Below are 23,847 nucleotides of genomic sequence, written 5' to 3'. Positions count from 1 at the left end.
TTCCTTTGGTCAGGACCTGTGATTTCTTCAGGGTGGCAGTTCCTTCTACCTATGCAGATTAGCAACTTATTAGTAATTTAGGAGTTTTAGTAAGCTGCTTAGGTACACTAAAAGATTAAATCATTTGTTTATGGTTTCCTAGCCAGCAGGCAGGTCTTGAACCTTGTCTTTGTAATTATAAAGCTGGTCCTCTTTCCATTACCTCATGGTGCCTTTCACTTATTAACTAAAATATTTAAAGATTTTATTTATTTTGAGTTTTACAACTTTTCCCCCTAATCTTACTTCCCTCCCCCCCATTACATTGTTTCCATGGTATACATTGATCCAAATTGAATGTGATGAGAGAGAAATCATATCCTTAAGGAAGAAACATAAAGTATAAGAGATAGCAAGATCAGACAATAAGATATCTAACTAAAATATTTAAACAAAAATTTTTCATGTCTTCTCTGAATTTAGGGAAATGATTTGGATAGCACCTATCTAGCAAAGTTTGAACTGATGCTTTATTTTCTCAAGCCAGGCAAGGAGCCTGAAGATTGCTCAGATAATGGGGAGGAGATCTAGGAAAGAATAGAACCAGTGGGTACTAAGGGAGAGGGTGAGATCCAGAAGGAATGGAACTGAATGCCAAGTGCTGATGAAAGTTCAACAAGGAATAGAATTTAGAAAAAAGCCATTTGCAAACTAAAAAAGCAGTTTTGGAGACAGGGGTTCTCAAAGAGGCAGAACAGTGGAGGGGGTTGGTTAAGTGAATAGCAAGCAAATGTACACTCTGGACGTTAAAATTGAAGGTGAAGAAAGACATAGTATGATAACTTAAGGTGATGGTAGCATCAAGAAAAAAAAAAGTGTTTTTATGACAGTTGAGAATATAAGTCAAATTTTTTCCTCTAATCTTGATGAGAATGCTCCTTACATCAGTGGTACTTTAAAAAATATATTCTATAAATCCTCTATTAAAATCTTACTCTGTACCTTATTGTTTGGGGAGATGACTCGGGGATAGAAAATCTTATGCCAGCAAAAGACAAGTTTTGGTAAATTCTACCACACTTGTAAATTAAAGTATGAGTCTGGTGAGGGTATGCATGGAAGAGGATCAGTCTACATAAATTAGGGTGGTTATGAAGATGAAGATCCACAATTATAAAATTACAAAACCTTCAGGTATTGAAATAATATTTTGCTTTTAAAGGTCTCATAATAGGGAACTGAGTTAATTTATTTGAACTGGTGGTGCTACTTTGGTTCCAATCTATCTTTCCAGTTTCTCTTTAATGTATTTTAATTTCCAGCATGAATTAGAAGCTGATTCCTACATTTCTTTAGACTGTTCCTATTTATGCAGGACATCCCTTAAGCTTATAATGCTTTTCCTCCTTATCTTTACCTATTCAAATCCATTTCTTCCTTCAAGACTCTGCTTGAGTAACACCTTTTCTACAAAGCCTCTCTGCCCATCCTCCCAGGTGAAATTGGTCTATCCTAATTTCTTAAAGTACTTTGTTTACACTTCTCCTTTGTTGTTATCATGTTCTATCTTGTACCATATTTTTGTACATATTATTTTTCCCATTAGACAGTAAGTTTCTTAAAGGCAGGTATTGTTAATCCTTGGTAGGCTATCAATATTTGCTAATTTAGTAAGAGAAAAGAGTCATTCCAGTTTAAAATACTTTATTCTAAATTGTTTATCTCTAGACCTATAGAAGCCAAGAATATTTTGGAGATCACAACATAAAGACTTGATGAATATGAGGCAAAGCTTTCTGAAAAGAAAAATTAATTTCAAAGAACTGTCTAAAATTATGGAAGATACTTAGTTGGTAAATGTGAGCAAAGATCAAAGTGGCAACTTTTGTCACATAAATTTTCACCTCAACTTTTTAAGAAGAAAAATTCACTCTTAGATCTTAAGAACTGCAGATGTGTATAAGCATTTAACATTCAAGGCAAACAATCCTATTTCTTTTCTTTCCTGAGATAGGAAGCATAAAGATGAAATGGATAATTAACAGCAACCCATATATAACTAGTCATTTGTGAGTTTAGAAGATAGTCTGGGGGACAGCTAGGTGGTGCAGTGGATAGAGCACCGACCCTGGAATCAGGAGGACCTGAGTTCAAATCCGGCATCAGACACTTAATAGTTGCCTAGCTTTGTGACCTTGGGCAAGTCACTTAACCCATTGCCTTATATAAATAAAAATTAAAAAAAAAGAAGATAGTCTGATTTCCCCCCCTAGGATCAAAGGAAAACAAAAAGAGAGAGACTCCTATATATTTTAAAAGCCATATAAGGTATAAATGTTAGATAAGGTAGAGAATGATCATTCTTCATGTTTGTGGCAACATCAGACCAAATATCCCAAAGACAGGAAAGAAGGTTTATTAGAACCAGTTCAATTTTTATGATATAAGTAGCTGATATATTGTATTTTGAACATACCATAATTTATACATTTAAATAAATGACAACAGGGTATATACTTATTTCAATAACACTGCCATTGCTTAAAACTCTTTGGGGATACCTTTAACATTGATACAGTAATCATGTAAGAAAAGCCAATTTGTTATTTTGTAATAATGGCTTGCTTTTGGCATTTAATGCTATCGCTTAATTTGATAGCCAATCTAATTTTGATTTCTTTTGAAAGGTTTTTCTATTTTTTTTAAAAAAATCAAATCCACCGTCAAAGAGCAAAGATTTGCCACCAAAAAGGATACTCAAAGGAAAAGTGTCAAAGGCTCTGAAAGGAATCCAGAATGCTTTGACCACTTCAAACAGAACAAACTTCTTCCGGCTTCAGTAATAAAAAAAAAAAATAATAATTTTGAAGTGAGTGGTTGAAAGTCAATGAAATGTTTAAGATCCTGGATGCTGATTAAATATATAAAAATTATTTTATAATTATACCTCTTACAGACTTAAAAAAGTTAATTTAAGGAAACGAGTTACATGTTAATTAAAAATTCAAGGTAATAGTTTACGAGACGGATGGATATCTGACATAAAAGGAAAGTAAAATGAAATCTCTTCCTACCTGCACTTCTATTTGAAGATCTTTGTCTAGTAGTGCTCTTTTTTTCAATATTTCAGCTTTGAGTTGTTCTTTATGTTTGAAGAGCAGAGCTGATAACTTGGTAGCATTTTGCTTGCTACGCTTCTGTTCCACACTCTCTTCCCGTTTTCGTTTCTTAGCTGCCTGTTTTTCTTCTTTATCTATCTTATCCAAAATAAACTTCATCACCTGGTTACAGACTATCATTCTAAGAAAAAAATATACAAGGTACAAAATGCTGAACTGATGGTTTACTGTAGCATAAATGCCTAAAGTACTTTAGGCACCAATGTTTTTGTCAAGTACTTACAGAAAACATTATCTATTAAAAACTATACCTGGAAATATTTTAACATATGTAGAACAAGTACTTCAATAGAGCAATTATTCAGTGATCTATTTTATTATCTTAACATTCAATATCTGCTGCCCATTAGTAGGGGGAAATAATAATTTATTAGTTTTTGATTAAAAAAATTTACAGAAGAATGGAATGATTTTAGTTCAAACACAGAACAAAAGTTATGCAATAATCAGAATTTGCTTCTTGGTATGCTAGTCAAAAGGGAAGAAAAGAGGAATTCTCTGACAGAGTAACTTTTACTAGTATTTAAAAACATTTTTCCTACCTCTGATTTTCTTCTCTTTCAGCTGGAGTCATAGTCTTTTTTTGTTTTAAGTGTTCTATCACAGCATTATGTTTCATCACCACCTTGAAGACAGCAAAATTGAAAAAAAATTATATATTACATAATTAACACTAGCATTAGAGAGGTGAAGCACAAAAAGGAGTTCTTTTAAAAAGCACAGATTTTTTTACAAGTATCTTTTATTTAAACATTAAATTTTTAAAAATTCAGTTACTTCTCACATAGAGTTAAGATTAAAATTTTCCTAATGAAGAAAATTAAAATATTAAATTGCAGAAAAAATGATACTGATATTTCTCCTTTTGAAGATCCACTTTCCATTTTTATAAAAAAAAGAGTACTGTCAATTTTAATTTTGGCATGTGCCTTTGTAATGAGAAAATGTTTTTCACATTAAAAACATCTAGTTATATCAAATTTTATTAAGCAAGTAAATACTGCCTTTCTTTCCCTTCAAAATTATGGGAATTCCCTAAAATCCCCTGAAAAATTTAGGAACAGGTTTCAAAAATACAATGGAAAAAGGACATATTTGATTTATCCAGATAAAGGTTGTACTTTGTATTCAAAGAGCTAAAGTGAAAGGCCATGTGGCATTATAGATTAAGCACTGAACTTGAAGTTAAAGAAGACCTGGGTTCCAATATTGCTTCAGACACTTAGTAACTGTGTGACTCTGAGAAAGTCACTTCCTTTCTCTTTGTCTCTGTAAAATTAGAAGACAGGACTCAATGGTCTACTCTTAAAGTCTCTCTCAACTCTAAATCTATGATCTCAAATCTATTTTGAATAAAGACTATAATTGTACTCTTAGGACTAGACCCAGTTTCAATGCTCTTTCTCCCAGGGAGCTTCTTTGAAGGATGCAGGAGCCTGGAAAGGGCTGGTGGGGCTGGAAAACAAGATTAATTCTTTCAGAGTGAAGCTCTAGTAAACAGTGAAAAGTTGTTCCCTTATCTGTCTTAATCACTCAAATGGCAAAGTTCATTCTTGATCTTTTCTTCCTCTTGATATCTAAGTCTTCTGTGGTGGCTGAGAGGGCATTTTGGGGGAACCTCCTGTCCAAGAGTTTGTGCTACTTCTTAGGCTTTGACTATGCCTGAGTAGAGAAGACTTTGGGACTGGTGTGGAAAGTTGGGTTCCTAAAAACTCAATGGAAGAGAGGAAATATTGAAAAGGAGGCAAGTGGTGATGGTGAATCTTTCTCAACAACAGGGTTTTCCTATTTTATTAATCATGTGTCTGTCTTTAAGTGAGTTATGATTAAACAGGTCTGTGTGAGGGGTAGTGGTGAGAAGAAGAGGACAACTGAAAATAACCCATATTGTTCTCAAAATGCTTTCTATTTCTGCTACTCTAAATTTCCCCACATTCTCACAATTCCCTTCAACTTACTTAGGTCTATGTAATTGTTTTAGCAGTACTCTTAGTTTGACTGTTTTTAGGAGGTGAGATAGTTCATATCTTACTAAGGCAGTTTCAAAATATTCAGAAATTCTTCTGGGTTAGCCACTTTTATAAGTTGTAGTTTATTGAAAAAATTGGACTTATTTATTCTCACTTCAACTAATCTTTAAAAAAAATTTATTTAAGGCAATGGGGTAAGTGATTTGTCCAAGGTCACATAGCTAGGTATTTATCAAGTGTCTGAGGCCACATTTGAACTCAGGTCCTCACTAACTGTCCCTTCAACTAATCTTTTAGATTTTTTTTCCCCCAGGCAATGGGGTTAAGTGGCTTGCTCAAGGCCACAGGGCTAGGTAATTATTAAGTGTCTGAGGTCGGATTTGAACCCAGGTAACTCCTGACTCCAAGACTGGTGCTTTATTCACTGCGCCACCTAGCTGCCCCTTCAACTAATCTTTTAAAGATTCATTTAATATCCAGAAAAAAAAATTCATTTAATGTTACTATTGGAAAAGAAAAAACAAAGAAAAATCATCAAAAAAATTTTAAATTTTAACCTTAGACATCTTTTGAAGTACTGGCATAAATGAACAGATACCTAATAAAACAAAAGAACTATTTAACTTTCACCTCAGTCTAGGGTCTCCATCCTGTACCTGCTTGCTTCTTTCCATTACAATCTTATTATAACAGTTTTATCCCCTGGAATCCTCATTAACCAATTTCATCTTAGACCTCTCTTTCTTACATGATTCTTCAATCTTCTGGGTCTCACAGAGACCTGGCTTCCCTCAGAACAATCTTGTCTCAGTCTTCCTTTCAAGTGCTGACATCACATTTTCTTGGACATTTCAATGATTCCCAGACAACTCCCAGTGATACACATTCTGCCCCGCCCTTCTCTTTAGCCCCAATTGTAGCATAGAGTAATTTGCTTCTGTCTTCATATGCTAAGGTTTAGCACTGTGTCTGGCACAGAGTTGGTATATAATAAAACCTGGATGATTGACTGGATATTTAACAAACTCAACCTGTCCAAAACAGAACTCATTATCTTTATTTTTTGAAAAGTTAAGCAAAAAAATTATAGTCCTTCACCTGTTTTTAGAGAGGAGGCCTATTTCCATTATTTCTTTCCCTGTTTTCATTGGTTTTTCTGTTGCTCAGAGTAGAGCTCATTATATTTTCCCCAAACTCATTCTCTTATAAACTTCTATACTCCTATTGAGAACACTATCCTTCTTCTAGTCAGGTTTGCAAAGTTATTTTTTGGTCATACAGATACAATATCCATACTGCTGCCATACTTTGTTGATTCTACATTCTCCTTCCTTCCAGTTCAGGTACTCACTATTTCTTGCTTAGATTGCGCTTTCTTCTTCAAGTTTCTCCCTTCTCCAAACCACCCTCTGCATGTCTGCTAAAGTGTTATGCTCAAACAGAGGACTGACATGTCACTCCTCTCCAATGGCTTATTTCTAGGATTAAATACAAAGATCTTCTCAGTCTGGCTCCCATATCCCTTGACACAAACTACCCTTTCCAATCTCCCTTGGCCTGATTTATAATCTACCTCTTAGAATTCTGGATTTCTTCACAGCTAGGTGTCTCAGTGGACAGAGCAATGACCTTAGAGTCAGGAGGACAGGAGTTTGAATCCAGCTTTAGACACTTGATGCTAACTAGCTGTGTGACCTTGGGCAAGTCACTTAACTCTGATTGCCTTGCATCCAGGGACATCTCCAGTTAATCATGATTTATATCTGGCCACTGGATTCAGATAACTGGAGGAGAAAACAAGGCTGCAACCTTAGCACAAGGTCTCACCCCCTCACTTATATCTATTTCATGTTTCTGTCATGGTATTACCTCCCTGAGGTTATGGGCTTCTTTGAGAATGAAGGACATCATCATCCTTCACTCAAGTGTCACTTGCTTTGCACATGAGCTCTTTTTTTCTAATTATCTAGCTGATGGTGTCTTGCCCCCAAACTTGATCTTGTATATATTTAGATTATACTTGTGTGTGTGTGTGTCCCCAATAGAATGTAAGCTCCTTGAGGGCAGGAACCATTTCCTTTCTGTATTTGTATCCCAGCATTGACAATATAAGATGATAATATAAATGCTTATTAATTGGAGTACATACTCCAAAACTGCTCATGTGTCAATGAATAAACAAAATCAAAGAAATGAATTATCTAGAAATATGTTTAAATAAAATCTTAAGGTAGTAGCCTTTAGATTATTTATAAAGGAAGGGGTTGAATTTGAAGAGTTCTAAGTCTCCTTTAGAGCTAAATTCTATGACATAATCACTCAGTGATCAAAAGCAAGCAACAAAGATCTATACAGCTAAAATGAAATCTCATATTCATGCAATGAATAGAATGCTGCATAAGATAGGGAAAAAAATTCCCTTGTTTGCAAAGACAATGTATATTTATTACAATAGTTCTAACCCCTTGTGGCTTTTCTCTTCCAGGAGAAAACAAATACATGTTTGGTTTTTTTTAAGGTTTTTTTTTTTTGCAAGGCAAATGGGGTTAAGTGGCTTGCCCAAGGCCACACAGCTAGGTAATTATTAAGTGTCTGAGACCACATTTGAACCCAGGTACTCCTGACTCCAGGGCCGGTGCTTTATCCACTGCACCACCTAGCTGCCCCCAAATACATGTTAATTGAATAAAAAATCCCTGTATTCCTAAAAAGTAAAAAAATAAGATAGGTCAATTGTTCAAAGACATAAATTAGGGCCTTCCAATAAGAGATGGTAAGCAAAAAACAAGTATGCCTAAGGATGAACAAAGCAAGGGATTAAGATTAACAAAGTTCTTCTAATTAGAATAGATCTTTGATCTTGGGGGTAACTGTCCCTAATATATGTATAGTATGTGGAGAGTAGACCCTGAAACCAGGAAGACCCAGTTAGTCCTAACTCTGTCAGGAAATTGTTTTATGACCTAGGGAAGTCACTCAATCGTTCAGTCTAAATACTAAAAGCTGCAGGAATGATGCTGATTTTTGTTGGCAGAGTAAGTTTCCTTTCCTGGAAGATGCCAATACAATGAAATTGTAGGTCCTGTCCTTGTCTCTATCTATTATTCTAAGTGAAACATTCAAAAACTTATGTTTAAACCTTTGGCATTAGAAACATTATTCCAAATGGTCTCATGTAACCAGGATATGCTGTATAAGTCAAAGAATAATTTGTAAAATAAACTAGTCTAAGAAATAAGGATGGCTAAGTTCAATTTTTTTTTAAGCAGTCATACATAAGGCTATGATACTTTTAGGTAAAAGAATGGCAAACAACATATTTCCAAGTTCATGCCAAGGTAATTTAGGACTCTTAATCAAGATAACTTTGAAATTCATGCATTTATTCACCTATGCAAAGTGGTCTACTCATACACACAACTCTTACCTCTCCTCCTCCTATGTCCTACTCTAGTTCTTCATGCCCCTTTCATTGTAACATCTTTTTATCTTTAAAATTCAGAGATTTAGCCAAACATTCAGTGCCATCTTTAGGAAGCTATCTACTACAGCTTTGGCTGTACCTTCTTTCATTTTTCCTCTCCCTGCTCTCCCTTCTCCCCCAAATCTTGGAAGGAGAGTAGGGATACTTGTTTTCCACTGCTACTTCCAGAATTGTTCTTTGTACTGTCACTCAGCCATCTCTCCTTACTTTTATATTGGTTTAATCAATACAGATGAAACAAAATCCCCCAAATTCCTTTATATGACCACAATGTTACTTTTCCATCTCTATGCCTTATCACTGTGTCCTAAACTTAAGTATTCTCCCTTTCTTCTATGCCTCGGTACTCTCCCAGATCAATACACCTCTGCTTTAACTTCATTTTACTATTTTGCTTTTGGAGAATTAACAGTTTTATTTGACATTATCCTCTAACTCAATTTCCTTGCTTATGCCTTGTTAAATATGCCCATCATTAATCTCTCTCCTTTCTTTCTACAAGTACTATGAATGAAGATAGAGGAAATAATGGAACTAAGATGATACAGTCCACTATAAATTTATTTTATCTATTCTCAATCAGACCATCATAAAAAAGCATCTTTACATATTCTCTCCAATTGACTCTCTACTACACATTTCCTTTAAAAGCAGTTACTAACCTTCTGCTTTCATTGTAATCCTCTAAACTAAGGATTTCAACTTATTACTCTTAAATTAGAAAAGAATCCACTTGTCTTGCTTCCCCCCATTCCTATATCTCTAGTTCCTTTGACATCAACTCCCATTCTATGCTGCTTCACTTGATCATCATCTGATGAAGCCAACTCCTCGTACCCTTGATCCCATCCCATATTCTCTAATAGACTTCCCTCCATAAATACCACTCCTCTATCCCTTTAACCCTTTCCTGTCTTCAAAACCAAGAGATTTCTTTCTTGCTGTCCATAAACATGCTCAAGTTTCCCCATCCTGAAAAAAGACATCATTTTTATCCTATCATTTCCTCAAGCGATAGTTTTATGATTTTTCTCTTTCAAAGCCAAACTCCTAGAAAAAATCATTTTCTTCTACTCTCTTCATTTCTCAATCGTTTGAACTCATTACTCAACTCAAATTTCTCTTGTGAAAGAGGTCTTAAATGCTAAATCAGATAGGTCTTTTCTCAATTTTTATCTTTCTTAACCCCCAGGTGTCATGAACATTCTCCTATGGGATATGCTTTGTTCTTTTACATGTAAGAATGCTCCTTCTCTTTTTTGTCAATTAATCATCCACATTCCATCCACTCACTATAGGTGTATCCCTAGACTTTGGGCCCCATTCTCTTTTCTCTCTCTCTCTACACTTATTTGTTGGATTATCAATGTTATGCAGATGACTACTAGATCTCTATATCCAATCCGAGTCTCTCCTAAGCTTGTCACACATCTCCAAATTGTCTACTGCAAAGATTTCATCATCTTTTCTCCTAAATCCACTCTTCTAATGAGTTCTGTTAAGTTCCCCCTTCCTCCTTCCAGTCACCTACACTCTCAATCTCAGCATTATCCTCAACTCATTTCCCCAATCTGATCAGAATTGCCCTTTGTACTGATCCTCAAACATACTTCTCCCCAAATTTTCATCTCTGTACTAGCTATTCCTCATGTCCTCTTTTCCATCCTTCCACCTTCATTCCTTGAAAGCCCTTGTTTCCACTAAAACTGAATTCAGGCATCACCTTCCTTGACTTAAACCTTTCTGGATTCTCCCCAGCTGCTAGTACACTTTCACCTGTCTCCAGTTACCTTGTTTATTTTGTAGGAAAAGGTACAGAGATTGGATCCCAGATGAAGAAATTCCTATTATGTTTGTTTTCTTTTTTTCTTTTTTTTGCAAGATAATGGGGTTAAGTGACTTGCCCAAGGTCACACAGCTAGGTAATTATTAAAGGTCTGAGGCCACATTTGAACTCAGGTCCTCTTGACTATAGGGCCAGTGCTCTAGTCACTGCACCACCTAGCTGTCCCTTCCGTCCACTGAAGAAAGTTGTCCAGAATAACTCCTCCAACACACCAAGTGCAGGATTTGAATGCAGGCTTTTTGAGACTTCAATTCCGAGTCTCTCTCTCCACTATGCCACATTTCCTCTTAGTTATTTAATATATCTTTTATACCTACTTAAATACGTATACATTGTGTCCTTTGATAGAATTTAAGCTTCTTGAGGGCAGGGATCATTTCCCATAATGGAAATAAAAATGTTGAGCCTGAATTTCCTATTTACTTTTGCTTCCAATCTTTGGGACTTTGTCCTTAATGAACTGAATTAAATGTTATAAGTAAGAAACATTTCAATTTGCATTTAGGCAAAGCTACTACTAACAACTGAAGGAAATAGCAAACTATTTCAATAGCTTAGCAAAAGAAAAACCCAGACAGTAAGGAAGCCCTTGGACAGGATAATAAAGTCATACATGACTAAATGATGAAAAAACAACTATTAACTTTAGGCTACCATAAGAAATGAGTTAGGGTGGGGAAGGGGGAAGGAGGAAGGAGGAAGTCCAGTGGCTACTCATGGATTCAATCTTATTGTTGATTGGCATGGAAATCTTGATCTGTTCTGTTTCTCATACTCTTACTCCTCTTTTAGTAGCCTGGTATCTCCCATTCTTCACTCTTGGGGGAAATTTGCCATACTGGTGCTGGACTTAGTGCAGACTGATGAGTTCCAGACCTATTTTATCCCAGAACTCTTGGGTCTCAAGCTCAGGATCCTCAGTGATCCTCAAGCTTCTGCTTCTCCAGCAGAAAAATGATGTGCATGTGCCATAGTATCTGGTAACAAATACTGAATTTTGGATTCTTAGGAACAGATTTCTCAGAGAACAAAATATTTCTCGAGTATGTGGAATTACTTTTCAGTTCTCCAGGTTTTAATGGTCATAAGATTAACAAGTCAAGTGGAGGAATGTACTTGAAAATAATCTAGAAATTTAAGAAGTCACAGATGGGATGTAATTTGGGGGGATGGGGAGGGAAGGAAACCAATCCTATCAAAATCCATTAAAGGGGCAGCTAGGTGGTGTAGTGGATAAGGCACCGGCCTTGGAGTCAGGAGTACCTGGGTTCAAATCCGGGCTCAGACACTTAATAATTACCTAGCTGTGTGGCCTTGGGCAAGCCACTTAACCCCATTTTGCCTTGCAAAAACCTAAAAAAAAAAAATCCATTAAAGAACTAAAGTAAAGGGGGGGTTAAAAGGTAAAATAATACTCTCCTGTGTTTTCTAAAAATTCTCTTGGTTCCCACCCATCTTTTATTTTTCCTGAATTTTAAACTTTTAAAAACAGTCTAGTCTAATTCTTTGTAATTTTCTATTTACAATCTTTTTATGCTAAAAGTTACAGAGGTGAAAATCACATACTAAAAAAATCTGATCTTGTGAAATCAATAGTTTCAATAAATTATATCAGATTTTAGATGCAAAAAATTTCTCTATAAAAGTGCTTTAAGATCAGTTAGCTAAGAAATCTGACATGTATTAACATGATTGCATGGCTTTTTACTTACCTTATTCAGAAGACATTCCAGTGAGACTGCTTTGTATTTGTGCAAGAAGACTAGAGCTCTCTGCAAAAATTCTATTCCAATATCTCACTGAAGTGTATAGGTGACCTTTGTTTGTTGAAAGCTAAATTAATGAAGCACAAATTCTGGTAGTCCCTGATAATCTAGAATGATTTTTTTTGGCATGTGGGCTTGGCAAGAAACTGCATCTGTTATCCAATCAAATAACTAAATTTGCTAAGACTCAAAAAGTTGGCTATTAAATGATGAATGATTTGGGCCACAACAATTCATGAAGACAAAATAAAATAGAACCAAGAGGACTGTCATGGATATAGATATTTACATCTCTCCATCTCTCTACACACACACACACACACACACACACACACACGCGCGCGCGCGCGCATATATGAAAACATTTTAGAACTCAGATTAAATGCAAAGCTTATTTAGGTTCCAGAAGACAAAAAAATATTATAATCTTGGTAGGGAGGAAGCAAATTGGAGGTAAGGAATAATACAAAAGTTTATCATCTGTGATTGGTAGAACTGTTTTGTTTTTTTACAAGGGAGGGTTCTGTGGCAGTAGTGGTGGTGGCTGGTGGAGTTTTAGGGAAATCAAAGTGATATAAAAACAAAATAATAAAATATTTCTTAAGGGTATGACTAAAAATCTAAGTAATAATACCTTTCTTATAAGAACTTGGCTGGGATGCACATATACCATTAAGACAAATTCAAGCTATCTCAAAGTGAAATGAACTGTGGTATGAATTGGTTTCTAGGCACTTAAGTAGCTAGGTGGTACAACAGAAAAAAGTGCTGGACCTGGGGTCAGAAAGACTTGAGTACAAATTCTACTCCATATACTTACTAGCTGTGGAACCCTAAGCTAGTCATTTAACCTTTGTTTGCCTCAGTTTCCTTGTCTGGAAAATGGGGTTAATAATAGCATCCTCCTATTAGGGCTATTGTGAAAATAAAATATAAAGAACTTTAAAAACAACAAACTGTTACTTAATACCATTATTATTGTCATTGTTATTATTAAATTTCTTAAAACCAAAATACAACCTTAAAGTTCCTTAATAATACTAATCAACTAAAAGTTGCAAATATCATGAAAATATCTTCCTTTTAATTATCTATCTCAGTCTTTTAAAAATGAAGCAGTTATTTCCAATTAGACTGAATGTATATATTTGGGCATGGATGCAAACAGGAACTGGCATTTGTTCATTATTTTTAGGCAACTTAGCAGCTCACTCAGTGTTAAATCATCTTGTTTTTCAAAATATTATAGGAAAAATTAACACCAATTAATCTAACACATTTAATCTCACAAATAAAATATTACAGAACTATAATTCATGCTGCTGCTTCTTCTTAAAAAACAAGTAAACACCTGTGACTCTACCTGTTTTTGGATGATTTCACTTTGATTAGAAGCTTGGAGGGTATGTTCACGTTTAATTTCTATTTGCTGTTGTTTCTTCTTTTGTTGTTGTTCCCTGAGTTGTTGAACCCTTTGCAACTGTTCTTGTACACTGGCTGCTTGCACAGTGACCACGTTCTGGATCTGGTGAGCCTGTACAGGGCTGGTTTGCTGAATCTGTATAGGTAACTGAAGTTTGATTTGCCCAGGAACAACACCCTGCTGAGCCTGTATCTGAGCCACAACATGTGACTGAATTTGAGAGAGAACCTGGACTTGCTGTTGTAGCTGAGGCACAGTAATGACTTGTGTTTGTGGCTGTTGGATTTGTAACTGAGGACGGGATGGGGAGGTTACAGTAACTTGATTCAAAGTTTGTGTTGTTGGGAGAGTTTGTATGGAAGATTGAAGCTGGGGCTGTGACGGTTGCTGTACTTGGGACTGAATCTGAACCGATGTATGTGGTTGAATTTGAACTGGTTGTGAGGCTGTTGTCTGCACTGGAGCTTGACAAACAGTGACAGTAGGTCCATTGGATGAAACTGGTGGAAGTACTCGAGTCTGTGTTGGGCTTTGGACTCGAACTGGAGACTGCCCTTGGACCTGGTTTTGAGACTGACATTGAATTGTGACTTGAGTCTTATTTGAATGTATTGGGATAGGTTGTGCTTCAGAAGTGGCAGGGGATGAAGCTGTTGCTTGAGTTTGGACTTCAGTGTGAGTTTGAGCCTCAGGCTGGGTTTGTGGCTGGGGCTGAGCTTGGCTGGGGGACTGGGGCTGATTCTGAGTTGGGGTCTGGGGTTGAGCTGACGGTTGAATGGTTTGAGGTGGGGCTTGTGGCTGATTCTGACTTGGTTGCTGAGTTGGTGGTAGGGCTTGGACGGGTTGAGCCTGAGTCTGAGCTGACTGTGTGGATTGTTTCTGCTCACTTGTAGCTGTGAAAAATAAAAGACCAAACATTCTCATTATTCTAGACCACAAACCTACAGACAACATTAACATTTAACTATAAAAACACATTTCTAAGGTAGGATAAATCTCTGTTTTGGTTTTAAGAGCTATCATTTTTGCATAGCTTATTAGATGTAAGGCAGAAATTTTAAATGTTTCAGATAAAGCTAAACCATACCTGATGTTGAGGTGGAAACTGTTGTCGTAGTGCTGGCCGCTGTAGCTGTCGTAGGCAAAGGGGTGAAAAGAAATCGTTGAATGGTACCATTTGGCATTGCAGCTTGCATTAATTGTTGGCCTGGCCCTGGAATTACTGTTACACCTTGAGGGATCAGTTGAAGTTGTCCAGTAGTTTGTCCCTGTCCTTGAATTACAACAGTCAAACCCTGACTGCCACCCTATGAAAAAAAGCCACCATATAAATGCATATTGCTTAATGTTGGTCATTTAGATTAATGGTGTTTTCTGCTATCAGAAATACAAACTAAGAGTATGTGGGTATTGGTTGAGTACTCTAAGAGGAAAACAGGATGAACATAAAATGCTTAAAATAACCCTCACATCTCCACATACAGTTATAGGAAATTCAAGAACCTAAATCCACAAAGAAGGTAAATATACTAGAACCATGAAATATTCAATAATGATATACATCAAGAAGTATGGACTAAATAATTCCATATTATAACCATCTATTTATCCTAAAATTCAGCACTCTCACAATTTCACCTCATTTTACATAGCAGAAAAATTAAAAATAAGCAGAAAAAAAGTCCCTGCACAATATAGATGATTAAATCCATGTGCTAAAGTGCATAGATTTTACTTGCAGAAGAGTCAACCAAGCTCTCATTTGGATCGATTTAAAGATATTTTACAAACAATTTTTATTGGGTTTACTTAGGCTTTTAAGACAATGATAAATTATAAATTACAAAGGGGGAAAAGGAGGAAGAACAGTGAATAGAAGATAATCTGAAAGCAGTAGAAAGTGATAGCTGACAGCAAGGGAAGCAGAAAAATGTAATAAGCAGTTTATATAAGAAACAAAAAAAAAATCACAGCTGCTTTGGGAGTTTAAGATATGGACAAACAGCTCAGGCCTATGCACCTCAATAACACACCACTATTTCAGTGGATACAATAATTAGGATGATCTGGAACTATAAAGAAAGTGTTAAATTATGTTCAGCTATCATGCCTAAGGAAATAGAAAAATGTGCAATGCATTTCACAAAATTTGCTTTTAACAATCCCAGAAACATTTCTGCTTTAATTCAACTGTCTTCTGTCATGCTCTGTGGTCACTGCTGCCAAACTTCCAACCTAGGGCTTTATCTTCTTAAATGATGAGAGCTCACTCTATCCACTCAACCTGGGGGAGTAGAGAGACAGTAATCTTTCCTCTGAGAGGTCCTGGACCAACACTCCCATCCTTAGCCATCACCTCTTTCTAGGTATGGTTTCCCCCTACAGAAGAATGTGAAATCATTGAAGGCAGGGACTGACTTTCTTTTGCTTTATCATCCCCAGCACTTAACACTGTTAATAAATTTCTCTTCAGATAAAATTCAGCTAAAATATATAAATTTTGGAATATGTAGAATACATGATAAAAAGTCTATCCTGAGGGCAGCTAGGAGGTGCAGTGGATTAGAGCACCAGTCCTGGAGTCGGGAGGACCTGAGTTCAAATTCAGCCTCGGACACTTAATAATTACCTAGCTGTGTGACCTTGGGCAAGTCACTTAACCCCACTGCCTTGTAAAAAATAAAATAAAATAAATTTTTAAAAAAAGACTATCCTGATGACAAAATTTGGTAGCTTTCAAATTAATTATCTGAAGAGGCAAACAACTATTATTTTTATTCTAGATCTAAAAGAATCAAAGAGTTGTAAGGGGAGAGAATGACTTTTTTAGAAAATACTTCACATTATTTATTTAGCTTCTGCAGACAAAAATTCCTTGGGCTTAAAGGATATAATATTGCTGTTATCATCATCATCATCATCATCATCATTTTAACTTATGTTATAATGATTGCTGCCTGTTGCTGCTACTATTAGTACTGCTACATGTTATGAAATTCTATAATACTTTAAGGTCCTCAAAGCCACACACAGCTCTTACCCTTAGCCTAACTCTACAAACAAGAAAACCTCAGCTTATAGAGGAGTGGTGTGTTGCAATGAGCATATATCTTGGAGCCAAGAGACATGTGCTGGGTCCTGATGGTATTTTCTAGAGCAATAACATATAGGGTCATACTCAAAGATTTCAAAAAGTAGATGACATTATTTACCTGGCCTTGTGTTAACTGAGTAAGTTGAGCCATTGTAAGTTTCACCTGTCCTTGCTGGGGCCGAGGGGGTTGTGGTGTGGAGGATGGAGGCTGTATATGTGGTACAGGTGCTCCTGATGTTACTACTTTTTGTCCAGAGCTTGAAGATGGTGCATTAGGACTTGACACTGCAGTGGAAACAGGTTGTCCCCTGATGATTTGGGTTACAACCTGTTGAGTTTGACCTGTAAAAACAACACAACATTAAAGATGCTAAAAATATACTGAGCATTTTGCTGTTGTTAAGAGTATGATAAATTACATTATCTAGTCATTTCAATCATCAAATAAGACTGATATATATTATTCACCAAGTTATGCAAATAGTGACTCAACTAGATTCTATATGTCAACTTCCTATTTAACTGCTTAATCTGTTTAAAGTCTCTCTTGCCACCAATTACTGTGTCCTACCAGTGTCAACAGAACTAGGAATGAGGAGACATTCTCATTGGGTACCATTAAGTCGATTCAGCATATTTTCAATCTAATTCTCTTATGGTATCCTAGGCCCCCATTTTTATTCTTAAATTAATTTTTTTATTGACTTTATTTTATAATCAACTTTCACATTCCCCATCCCCAATTAACCATTCCTTGTACCAAAGAATGAAACAAAAAAGTTCCATAAAACCAATCAATACAAATATCTCTGAAATGTCATATGCCATTATGCCAACCACTCAGACCCTTCTGTCATCTACTCTGCTACCAAAACTGTCCCTGATACTGAACCAACTAAATTGGCAGTGGTATAGGGAGTAGACCTTCAGAATTCCTACTCTAGGATTCAAAAATCTCCAGTGAGTGCAAACTTGTGTGGCCACCAGATTAATTTATGCTTCCAGATATTCCTATTTGTTTCATATTTCATATTATGCTTCATTTAGCATTCCAAACATAATTTTTCTCTGGAAACAGTAACAATGCTTTTGGGAAGTGAGCATGGGCTGACTGATGGATTAGGTCACCATTTCCATCATTCCCCAGACAAAAGATTCTCTTCCCTGGTTATCACATATCTATATGTGGTCTCTTCATATCAGAATGTTTCTGTTTCTCAAGAACAGACTGTTTCACTTTTTGTTTCTATTTTTCAAGTGGTAGGCACAAAGTCAGTGCCAAACAAATTCATATACACAACATTCCACATTCATAAAACTAAATTTCTGTCAAGGGAGCTACATCTCCCAATTTCCTCTAAAGTTAAATTGTTCAGTATTTAGGCATACAGTTTCTATCTTTCACTGAATTCACATGCCACACTGTTTCTTATTCCTTAATAAAAGGGCAATTACTTTGTTTCTAATTTCTAAGAATATGTGGTATATATGGAACTTTCATTTCTATCTCTGATATCCTTGAAATTTATATGTAGTAGTGAGATCTCTAGGTGAAAGTGTAGGGTCATTTTTATTTTATTTTATTTAAATTAATTTTTGTTAAAGATATTATAAGTTTTACAATTTCCCCCCCATCTTGCTTCCCTACCCCCACTACAGAAAGCACTCTGTCAGTCTTTACTTTGTTTCCATGTTGTACCTTGATCCACACTGGGTGTGATGAGAGAAATCATATCCTTAAAGAAGAGAAGTCTAAGAGGTGACAAGATCAGACAATAAGATATCTGTTTTTTTCTAAATTAAAGGGAATAGTCCTTGAACTTTGTTCAAACTCCACAGCTCCTTATCTGGATACAGCTGGCACTCTCCTTTGCGGGAAAGCCCAAAATTGTTCCTGATTGTTGCACTGATGGAATGAGCAAGTCCTTCAGGGTTGAACATCACTCCCATGTTGCTGTTAGGGTGTACAGTGTTTTTCTGGTTCTGCTCATGTCACTCAGCATCAGTTCATGCAAATCCCTCCAGGCTTCCCTGAAATCCTGTCCCTCCTGGTTTCTAATAGAACAATAGTGTTCCGTGACATACATATACCACAATTTGCTAAGCCATTCCCCAACTGAAGGACATTTACTGGATTTCCAATTCTTTGCCACCACAAACAGGGCTGCTATAAATATTTTTGTACAAGTGATGTTTTTAAGGGTATGCACATTTTTGTTGCCCTTTGGGCGTAGTTCCAAATAGCTCTCCAGAAAGGTTGGATGAGTTCACAGCTCCACCAACAGTGTAATAGTGTCCCAGATTTCCCAAAACCCTTCCAACAATGATCATTATCCTTCCTGGTCATATTGGCCAATCTGAGAGGTGTGAGGTGGTACCTCAGAGAAGCTTTAATTTGCATTTCTCTAATAATTAATGATTTAGAGCATTTTTTTCATATGGCTGTGGATTTGCTTTGATCTCCTCATCTGTAAATTGCCTTTGCATATCCTTTGACCATTTGTCAATTGGGGAATGGCTTTTTGTTTTAAAAATATGACTCAGTTCTCTGTATATTTTAGAAATGAGTCCTTTGTCAGAATCATTAGTTGTTGTTTGTAGGGTCATTTTAGTAACTTTCCTTTTAAAGTAAATTTCTATTTTGCTTTCTACACTGGAGGGACCAATTCATAGCTATATCAAAAGTGATACCAGCATGCCTGTTTTTTCACAGTCCTTCCAAATTTGATTATTAAAATCTTAGGTCATTTTTGCCACATTTCCATTTCTCTAAGGTTCTCTGTTTCCAGTTTTAGAGAATAAACAAGGGAGATTTAATAGAAGCATGCAATTCAAAAAGAAATTTAATATACTTTGCATGTTTTTTAGTTATTTTCACTCATGTCTAACTCCTTTGTGATGCCTTTTGAGATTTTCTTCGAAAAGACGCTGGAATGGTTTGCCATTTCCTTCTCAAGATCATTTTACAGATGAAAAAACTGAGGCAAACAGGGTTAAGTGATTTGCCCAAGGTCACATAACTAATGTTTGGGTCAAATCTGAAATCAGGCGTTCCTAAATCCAGTCTGCCACTCTATCCACTGTACCATTGAGCTGACTTTTCAGTTGCATTTTAGCTGGAACAAATCTGACTTCAAACTATAAGACTTTACCAAGTACCCAACATATGCCAATGAACCAGTGATACAAAAACTAAAATGAAAAAGTCTCTGCTCTCAAGGAATTTACATTCTCCTGAAGGAGACAGCATTCATATAAATAAGTACACACTACACACACATACACAGAAAAACAATTTTTTTTTTGGAAGAATTGGAAAAGTTTCACACAGCAAGTGATTATTAACAGACTGTTGCTTAGGGGCAGCTAGGTGGCATAGTGGACAGAGCACCGGCCCTGGAGTCACCCGGCCTCAGACACTTAATAATTACCTAGTTCTGTGGCCTTGGGCAAGCCACTTAACCCCATTGCCTTGCAAAAAAAAAAAAAGAAAAAAAAAAAGATTGTTGCTTGACTGATGCTAGAAGATGGTGCTTGATTACAGTTTTGAAGAGTATAATAACTTGAGGTGAGTGAAGGGCTCATTTCAGGCACGGGGCAGACATAGGTGAAAGTGTGAACATGGGAGATGTCCTATGTAGAAAATGACAAGAAGGTAAGTTTGACTGGACTACTGAATATAAGAAAGGGAGTAATATTTAAATCTGAAAAAGTAAACAGGGACCACATTATGGAAAAATACTGAACAGGGAAATTCACCTTTATCATCAATGGAATTTGACATGATCAGACTTTCATAATTTAGAAAAATTATTTTTGGTTACAGAATGGAGAAAGGAGTTATAATTGGATTCTTCCTTCAGTGGTGATGACTACAAAATATTTTCCTAATAATAATTATAATTCACATTTATAATCTTTATTAACCCAGTAAAGCATATAGTATAATATTGCTCCATTTTATAGATGAGGAAGAAAAACTTTTTGAGGTTAACTGACTTGCTTATGAATTTGACAAATATCAATATTTTACTGAAGTTCTCCCCATTACTTCCCCCTGAAAACTTAAGAGAAATGTCCATGAAATTATGACTTTTCTCCAAATACAGATATTGGTTTTACTTCAAATATAACAGTAGTTCCAAGATTGCCATGTTTAACATTGTCCCTTTCTGAACCTGTGTTAGCTTATTTTTTAACGATACATAGGTATTCTCTTCTTTTAGGATCACTAACTTAACAACTCCAACATCCAGTATCACCAAAAAAAGAAAAAGCCCCAAACCCTTCTTCTATGAATCAAAGAAACAAAGCAAAAAAAAAACTTTCCTTACAACAAATAAGCAACCACCACCAAAACAAATTCACACATTGGCCTTCTACCATTCTGCATCTATCAATTCATCAATTCTTTGCCAAGACATGGAAAGTATCATTATTCTTCTGGAGTCAAGATGATCTTCAGTTTTTTCATGTTTCTTTTCCTTTACAATGTAGTAACCATTATATAAATTGTTCTCCTGGCTTTGTTCAATTCATTCTTTAACAGTTCAGGTTTATTTATATCTATTCTCTTTGTCTCTTTTTATGGAGCAAGAATATTCAGTTATATTCATGTACCATAATTAGCTCATCCACGGGTGGCACTCATTTGATTTCCAATTTTGCTAAAACAAAATTGCTAAAGTATTTTTTTTGGTATCTTTTTTTTTAAATTTTAGTTTTTTGCAAGACAAATGGGTTTAAGTGGCTTTCCCAAGGCCACACAGCTAGGTAATTATTAAATGTTTAAATACAAATTTGAACTCAGGTACTCCTGACTCCAGAGCCTGTGCTCTATCCACTGCACCACCTAGCTGCCCCAATTTTTTTGACATCTTCATGCCTAATAATGATATTGGCAATTAAGGGTTATAAAGAGTTTAAGGATTTGAGTACTGCTTTCCAGAATGACTGAACCAATTTAAAGTTTTACCAACAGTGCATTAGTGAGTCTGTTATTCTATATATCCCTTGTAACACTTATCATTTTTCTTTAATCAACTCTACCAATCACACAGGTATGAGACCCTCAAATCTGTTTTATTTTGGACTAGGTTTTTTATTAGTGATTTGGAACTTTTCTCATTGAGTTTGCCTTTTGTCTTTACCAAATTATCAGTTTTCGGGTAGCTAGGTAGCAAAGCAGATAAAGCACTAGCCCTGGAGTTGGAGTCAGGAAGAGAATTATCAGTTTATATTCTTTCACCTTTTTACCTACTGGGGATTAACTCTGGTTCTTTCTTATTATTGTCAATTTTCTATACATCTTAGATATTAAAAGATGAAATAAACTAAAATATTTTTCTCTAGTTAACTCCCCCCTATAAAAATTATTTTATTTATGGAATAAAACAAGTATAGAGATAATAAATTACTTCATTATAAATAAAACATAATAAAAATCTGATTGCATATGAAACTCCAAATTTATTATATACAACTTGCTATTCCTTCCAAATATATCAAATTTATCATACAGATTTATTTTCCTTTTTCTCTATTCTTCCCCACCCCCCATTCCCTCATACCCTCTGATCAGGCCCTAGAGATGTCTACCATCAACTCAAATACGTATACTTATGTAAAACTAAAATTAATCTAGAAGTCCTTCTATTTATCAGTTCTTTCTTTAGATGCAGACAGGATCTTTCTTCACATGTCCTTTATTTTTAACTTGTATATTTAGAATAGCCAAATTGACTTAGTTGTTCAGTCATTCTTTAAATATTGCTGTTACTGTGCTTAAAACAATATTGCTGTTACTGTGTACAATGTTCTCTTGGTTTTGCTCATTTCATTTTTCAAGGCCTGATTTCACCTCTGCAACATTTCTCAAATAATTCTCCTTCTTTTCTCTGATATTCTTGTTCTGGTCTTCATCACTTTATGCCTTAATCATTCAAATAGACTGTTTGTGGGTTTGCCTGTCTCAAGTGTCGCCCCCCCCAACCAATCCATCTCCCAATCAGTTACTAAAGTGATTTTCCTAATCATTTACAACCCACAATGCCCCCTCCCCCAACTCTAGTAATTCCCTATTGCCTCTAAGAGTAAATACAAAATTTTTTATTTGGCAATCAAAGTGCTTCATAATCTAGCCCCCCCCTTACCTTTTCAGTCTTCTTACACCTTACCCCTTAATACATACTCTTTGAAGCAGTGACACTTGTCTCCTAGCTATTTCAAACAAGATGCTCCATCTTCCAGCTCCAGTTATTTTCAGTAACTGACTCCTAAGTCTAGAATACTGCCCTTCCTCAACTTCAACTACAGACTTCCTAGATTTTCTTTAAATGCCAAGTAAAATCCTACAGGGAGCCCTTTTTTTGTCATTCACAATTCTTTCTTGTATAATATTGCTGTTAATGTGTACAACATTCTCACTTTATTTTGCATCAGTTCTGTTCACTTTTATTTTGCACTAATTCATGTAAGTTTTTCCAGCTTTTTCTGAAATCATTCTAGTTGTCATTTTTTATAGCACAATAGAGTTCCATCAAAATCATATGCCATAGCTTGTTTAGCCATTCATCAATTGTTGGGCATCCCCTCAATCTCCAAAAAAGGAGCTGCTATAACTTTTGTAGAGATAGGTCCTTCCCCCTTCCTTTTTTTAATCTTTTTAAGATATAGATCTAGCAGTGGTATTACTGGTTTAAAGAATATTAGAGTCTTTCGCATTTGAAATGTCTGACAGGGAGCCTTCCTTAAAAAAAAAATCTTAATTCCAATGCTCTCCCTCTGTTAATTACTTCCTATTGATCCTAAATGAAGTCTTCATTACTCTATTGGCTTCAGTTGCTTATAGATTCTGCGAATTCTGGGCAGAGATGCTGAAGCAGTTTGCTGTTTCCCTTCTCCAAGCTCATTTGCAGATGAGGAATTTGAGACAGAGTTAGTTTGACTTGTTTATGGGTTTGCCTCTCTCAAGCCCCCCCCCCCCATCCATCTCCCATTCAGTCACTAAAGTGATTTTCCACTTACAACTTGAACTAGTAAGTGTCTGAGGCCAGATTTAAATTCAAGACAACATTTCCTGACTCCTAGGTCCAGCACTTTATCCA

The 23,847-nt window shown here is 35.8% G+C and overlaps 1 protein-coding gene across 6 annotated transcripts in view; it reads right to left on the bottom strand.

The window, feature by feature from the left end:
- The window catches only part of BPTF (bromodomain PHD finger transcription factor), a 184,002-nt gene that overhangs the window by 19,973 nt on the left and 140,182 nt on the right, over positions 1 to 23,847 (bottom strand). For all 6 annotated transcript variants that reach the window (XM_074224761.1, XM_074224760.1, XM_074224762.1 and 3 more), the window contains 5 exons: positions 16,860 to 17,083; positions 14,735 to 14,954; positions 13,588 to 14,540; positions 3,701 to 3,783; positions 3,054 to 3,279 (listed from right to left, as the gene is read on the bottom strand). In XM_074224761.1, the coding sequence (XP_074080862.1) occupies positions 3,054 to 3,279; positions 3,701 to 3,783; positions 13,588 to 14,540; positions 14,735 to 14,954; positions 16,860 to 17,083 (1,706 nt within the window). The remainder of the gene's footprint in view (positions 1 to 3,053; positions 3,280 to 3,700; positions 3,784 to 13,587; positions 14,541 to 14,734; positions 14,955 to 16,859; positions 17,084 to 23,847) is intronic.

This window comes from Macrotis lagotis, chromosome 2, assembly GCF_037893015.1.
Source record: "Macrotis lagotis isolate mMagLag1 chromosome 2, bilby.v1.9.chrom.fasta, whole genome shotgun sequence".
NCBI classification, from domain to species: Eukaryota; Metazoa; Chordata; class Mammalia; order Peramelemorphia; family Peramelidae; genus Macrotis; species Macrotis lagotis.
Note: the sequence above shows the minus strand (reverse complement) of the source record. Positions and strands in the feature narration are given on the sequence as shown.